This window comes from Hyalella azteca, unplaced genomic scaffold (assembly GCF_000764305.2).
Source record: "Hyalella azteca isolate HAZT.00-mixed unplaced genomic scaffold, Hazt_2.0.2 contig11508, whole genome shotgun sequence".
NCBI lineage: Eukaryota > Metazoa > Arthropoda > Malacostraca > Amphipoda > Hyalellidae > Hyalella > Hyalella azteca.
Genome location: NW_025941503.1, coordinates 29,943 through 36,588, shown reverse-complemented (window position 1 = coordinate 36,588; position 6,646 = coordinate 29,943). Strand labels below are relative to the sequence as shown.

Below are 6,646 nucleotides of genomic sequence, written 5' to 3'. Positions count from 1 at the left end.
AGGACATTTCACAACTTTTAAATTAATTGCTTCACACTCCCAAGTCTCGTATAACTATGAAATATCACTAGATATTTCATTTAAAGTCAATCCCTGCACCTTTTCGTGGGTGCGCCGCCCCACCGCAATGAGGCTCGCGTACTTGCTGGTGCTGGTCTACAGCGTCTGCGCTGTGGAAAGGAAACTTGAAATACACGATAATTCCATGATGATGGATACAGATGTCACTTCGAAAACTGTAGTCACGAAGCCATGTGAGTATCAAAAGGGAATAGAGATTGACCATTTGCTAGTTCTCTTAAGAAAATTTTTTTACAACGTTCTAGTCATAATCATTGTAACATTTTTTATTGATATTTTATGTACAGAAGAATTTCGACTGAATTTTGCAGGCAAATGCATCATTGATTGCTACGTGAATCCAGCCTGCCAAGCCGTAGCCTCAGAAGAAGTTTCGACCAACGTCACGTGTTATTTCAGTCTTCATTTCGGCGTTCAAACCAGGCTCACTAGCCGAAATACGGCCACCACATACGTCAAGAAAGGTGACGATGCTCTCGAGGCATTTTCATATGCTGAAAAGTGGGGCTGGAGAACAGTGTAAAAAATCAACATTAACGAGTATTTAGTTTGCGCTATTTATTTCATCTATATCATTACATAATTTAGTTTTATTTTATGATATTTTATTCACTTTACAGGGTGCGCCGACAACTTCGTCATGCTGGGAGGGATTTGCTACTTCTTCTCATCGGAGACGGCCGACCAAGCCACGGCCAAAACCAAGTGTCCTGCAACGAGTTCACTGGCCTTCCCGTCTTCTGGTGGAGAACTGAACAGCTTGGTGGACTACATAAAGAAAAGTGAGTGTAGCGCGGCAAGCGTAATTTATCGCGTTCGTTTTCATATTCTCCCTCTATCACATTTATTCATATTGTCCACTTCCCCATACACATCTGTGGCATTCTTTCATCGATATTCACAAAGACCAAAATGAGGGAAATTAGTTCCATGTGCATAGTATAAATTAAAGAGTCATAAAAATAAGTTATCTTGCCAAGAGAATTAATTATCTTGTGTTACAGGAACTCTCGGGGCCGAAGTAGGCATTTCCACAATATGTCTGCAATAGTCTGAATATTTTATAAATTTTTGGGCAATTTCTTGAAAAAATCGCAAATGCTGATCAAAGAAAAATATAACTATTATTTTTGATAACAAGAGTGTACCAAAACTTTAGCGCGACTTCGGGCCACTTCACTTTTTAGCGCATTTTCACATTTATGAAAAAAATGCACTATTGTGCTCGCCATGTCTGTCCGTCAGTCCGTCTGTCTGTCCGTCCGTGACTTCATGTTTTCGTCGACGAGAAAATGCGCTCTCTGTCACTCACTGCAGTGAGTACTGAGTTATATTTTTAAAGTTTTATTGTGTTCACCTAACACAATCCCGATTTAATGAATTCAGTATTCATTCATTCATTAAATCGGTAATTCATTAAATCGGGATTGTGTTAGGTGAACACAATAAAACTTGAAAAAAGTGAAGTGGCTCGAGCTGCTGCCCGGTGGAAATCCTCTGAATCGGGATCAGGAGCTTCCCCTGCCTGTGCAAGCCAGCCAGGTAGCACAAAGAAACTGATACACTAAGTTCCGTACGGTCTATCCTATCAAATAAAGGCCAACTGATTTGAATGAAATGCTACAAATTTATGTGATAGAAAATTAGCATAAGCTAAATATTAGGGTCCAGAATATCGTCAAACGTTCAAATTTACGAACCTGGCAGCTGTGCTCTAAAAAATGTATGGTAATTTTGAAATAAGGTGCTATAATAAAATGGTTAACTATTGAATTCAGCTGGATGACAAGGAAGGTTTAATTTTTTAGTGAGAGTTGCAGTAAAACTTAGACAGTTGTTCATAATGGAAATTGGCCGGAGCTTCAAGTTACCTCGAAACCCTGAGCTCTAGTGTAGGGACAGCAAACATGCAGCATTCGGTCCTCTTCTGAGGTCTCGCCGAGACCCGTCCTCCGTGAGAAGACGAGCTGCTGCTATCTCCTTCAGATAGTCCCACACCTCAACGCTGCCACCCCAGACGAGACGCACGCTGGAAGTTTCACTCCAGAGTGCAGATGAAGTGGACGAACAATAGTGATAATTTGGCTTCGTTTGCAGTCGTAAAGAATCTGACTTGTGGGCTGGCTATGAACCGTGATGGAAGCTGGATCGAGCTTTAAACTTCAAATTTAGAGATGAAGAAATTAAGAGTTTTGCCTGCACCGAATTACAGGAAATGCTTTGTATCGTAGCCGGACAAACTAAATCATGTATAATTCAAATCTAAATGAAACTTGTCTTCCAACCGGAATTTTTTTCTAAAAGATAAGAATTTTCTACAAGAAGTTTGAAAACATTTCTGTTTGAATGGAGATGAATAATTTCTTATTTACAGACAAGGCTGACGTGGACAACTGGTACGTGGACCTGACTATGACGAATAAAAAGTGGTACTGGGGTGACCGCGTCAATTATATGGGCGCTATAGACATCTACGGCGGCGACAACGAGTTATGTGCCAGGCTTCGTGGCACAACCTATGGGCTCGCGGACTGTCCTTGCAGCACAGACTACAACTTCATCTGCCAGTATACCGTGCAAACTTGAGGGAATCATTTTAAGATAAGAATCTTTTCGAGCAGGACATTTCGGGAGCGAACCATTTCGTGCAGGGCATCGAGCTGGTCTGGCCCATGAACTGGCATTGCGTGATTTTGCGTCTCAGATGTAGTTGAAGAACTTATGTTTTACGCTTAATCAACAATTTCCCAGGTAATTTTCTTCAATTTTTTTTAAAATTTTTTAATCAGGCCAGTTCATACCTAACGGGTATCTTTTAAAGATCCTATGGAAACTATATATTGGATAAATATATTATTTAGAACTCATCGGAATATCTTCTAGAACATTTACCCATTTCTGCTTGATTTAAAAATAAATTAGAGATTTGTGTGTTTTGGTCCTCAGTACCCGAGAACTGCAGCAAACGAGTAGGGGTTCACAAGCACGTTGTGGTTCATCTATTCAAGCTGCACAATTGTGAGGGTTGACTTTATATATTCGCGTATTTTTATTGTATTCAATACAGATAATATATTATTAGTATTACCTGAACAAAAGGTCATTTCAGTCGGCAAAAATTCGTAGCCTTGGCATCTTTAAAACTCACGTTGCTACAGTCTACGATTTATATTAATCCCAAATTCATTTATGGGGCACATATATTTATAAACTGAAGTTCTGGAGTCAATTTCAGCAATGCATTTTATATCCATAACTAACTATATCCAGAACTATTGGTTTGGATTAACTTTAATGAGAAACTAAGTTCAGCACTTACTGAGCAAAATATTTATCGGCCTCATCATGTTTCACCTTTAAGTGAAGAATGGACTCCAGACCAGTCAATCTCGCGTTTCATAAACTGAAATTCACCGAATATATTTGAATCGTAATTAAAAGCTTAAGAAATTCTGGCTTAACATTTTTCTAACATTTATTGTGCTTTGACATTTTTGTGAAAATATTTAATCTTCGCACAGTCTTGAGTGCTTTCAGCGCCATTATACACGAATAAAATGACTAAACATTTTAAGGGTGTTTTATCTCACACTAAATTAGTCAGAGTATTATTTTGAACAAATAAAAAAAAACTTCGATGACTAAAAAATAAGACTGTTTTGATAGACGCTCTTGATACCCATCAGTTCAAGAGGTTAAAATTGAAAATTTAATATTTCAGGCTGATTTGACAGCAATAGATATCAACATTTTCATGAAATATCTAGATAAATGCTCTTCATAATATCTCGAGACATCTAACAGAGGATTACAAGATCTTTGCAAGCAAACATGAAGGAGTTATCTAAGAATAAAAATTAAGGAATGATTTCAGTACAAATGTACCAACTCTCTTTAATTAGCGTGACCTGGGACTGCTACGTCCTACACAAGAGACGATGCGCTCTATAATGGCGCAACTATCCGTGAGTGCAACAAAGTTGCTGAGCAAAGTCCAGACTCTTGAGTTGGACTAGCAGGAAGTCGTGCTCGCGATATACATGTGAGTGTGGAAGAAATGATCCAATTTCATATTCGCTACCATGACCAATCGTGGAACGTTGCTGTAAATCAACGAGCATCAGTTCATGCCTCAAAGAGCCGAAAAATATCTCCAAAGTCTCACTTTCAAATTTGTCGAAGACGTTTAAGCGACGTGTCGAAATGTAGTTTAACTGCCGATCAACATTTAATTTACGACCGATTTAACTGCAGTAAAAAATGACAAATATAGAGTTGCGTCCCATATTTCGTTTCACTCTTACTTTACATTATGAAAACAAACTTGCCTGGAATAATCTTTCAAGAAATGTTTTTTATTGGGTGTTTGTGCATATAGATGCTTTTCAGTGCTCTGATTGTTTTGTTGCCAATATTTATGCTATGTACCGATTCAGAGCCATTAAAAAAAAAACATTCTGGTAAATACCATGTAATTTTTATGCTCTCGCAGTTAATGCGTGCAAGTTATCAGCCAAAATGAACAATTATTTAATTTGATCAAAACGCAAGGCATGAGTGCCTTTCCTGAGCACTTAATTTATAGAAAATAGAAAGAACTTAATTAATAAAAACAACGGCATTAACTTCTTTGATGTATTTTGAATGCTAATGAAAGGTTGTCAAGTTAGCTGCACTACGATTCTAAAAAAATTAGATTAGTACTCACTGCAGTGAGTGACAGAGCGCGCATTTCCTCGTGAAGTGAAGTCACGGACGGACGGACGTACATGAAATCACGGACGGACGGACGGACATGACGAGCACAATAACGCATTTGTTTCATAAATGAGAAAATGCGCTAAAAATGGTGAAAAATAAATCACTTACAACGAATCAATGCAATCGATACAAATAAAAGGTAAAGAATATGGATACATTTTACATAATACACAAGGTGAAGAAATGGAGCATCTGCGCGTATATTGTGTGTTTGCTCAACATTAACTTATGCTGTATTACGTAATGAATAAATCCATTGAATCATGCCAGAGGCTTGCAGGTCACGGGGCTGTAGCTCGTGGAGAACTGCACTGCGACGATGACGTACGTCAACACTATGGATCCCATCTGGAAAAATCATCGTTTTCAAAATTATCATCTTTAAAAATTCAATAAATTTTCGTTCTAAATTTCGGTCGAATATCTAATTGGCGTGAAACATTAGGAGACCAACCGTATTGTTGCCTAATCGTTTTTCTAGTAAATTGGAACTACAGCGCTCACTACCTTAAGCCCAGCTCACTGAATATATCTGAGGCACGCAACACTCACTGACAGGAGGCAGTGTCGGCCCAGCTCGAAGAGTGGCTGTGGCACACAACACTCACCGACAGTTTCAAGTTACTCCAATTACTCTAATGTAGTCCAAAAGATGAAGAAGTCTACAACCTTCTTTGAAGCAAAATTTATAGAGCACATCAGATTCTTGAAGAACTCCTTCTTTTTTGAAGGGGCCGTTGCTGAGTACAGTTCGGGATTTGAGGTCGTTGTCAAGGGTATCACAGAGCCGGTTGAATTCACCACGGATCTTGAGATGAAGTTGCTCGACTGTAATACTTTGAGACATGATCTGTTTTCGAGCTTGTCTCAGGTGGCATCCTGAAAATTTAAATCAATGATTTCTCTGGTTATTAACCACTCGTGTTTAAACAAGCTTATTCTGCTATCTTATACTAATATACCTATGTTTGTACCTACTAATGTCATTTCAAAATTTCAAATTCGGTTGTTGCAAAACTCTTCCTATACTTGATAATGAATGATGTTGCATTCGAAGCGTCGTAAAATTATAATAGAATGTCCCTTGGAAACCTGATATTTGGATTTTCACTTCCTATCAAGAGCTTAATTCGCCGAATAGAGAAAAACAACAAGAAAATCGTCAATAAGAAATACTCTCTGGTCTTCAATGAAACCTGCATTCATAACATCTCGAGACATCTAACAGACGATTACAGTATTTTTGCAGGCAAACATGAAGGAGCTACCTAAGCTGAAAAATTAAGGAAAGTTTTCAGTACAGCTTTACCAACGCTCTTTAGCGTGACCTGGGGCTACTACGTCCTACACAAGAGACGATGCGCTTTGTAATGGCGTCACTATGCGTGAGTGCGACAAGTTGCTGAGGAAAGTCCAGACTCTCGAGTTGGACTAGCATAAAGTCGTACTCGCTATATACATGTGAGTTTGGAAAAAAATGATACAATTTCATATCGACGTCTGCGTGGGGATCTCATTGAAGTATACAAGTATACTCATGGTTTATACAAGGTCCCCGAAGGATTACTAGAATTTGAAACAAGAACCAACACCAGGGGCCACGGCTATAAATAAAAAAAACTGCGCTGCAACATTTCTTCTCGCTTCGAATCACCGACATGTGGAACAGCCTCCCCGATGACATCGTTGGCGCTCCAATTATGATGACATCGTATGGCGCTCCAATCCGTTCAAATGAAACGATTTTAGATCTTCTGTGAACAAGGCACGAAAAGGAAAAGAATCGGCGACAGTCACATCAGGC

The 6,646-nt window shown here is 38.8% G+C and overlaps 1 protein-coding gene across 1 annotated transcript; it reads left to right on the top strand.

The window, feature by feature from the left end:
- The first annotated feature begins 707 nt into the window (after positions 1-707).
- On the top strand, positions 708-3,506 carry LOC108666955. The gene is made up of 2 exons (XM_018153930.2): positions 708-863; positions 2,456-3,506. The coding sequence occupies exons 1-2, from the start codon at positions 722-724 to the stop codon at positions 2,665-2,667; spliced, it is 354 nt and encodes a 117-aa protein (XP_018009419.1). The 5' UTR covers positions 708-721; the 3' UTR covers positions 2,668-3,506.
- Positions 3,507-6,646: the final 3,140 nt, after the last annotated feature.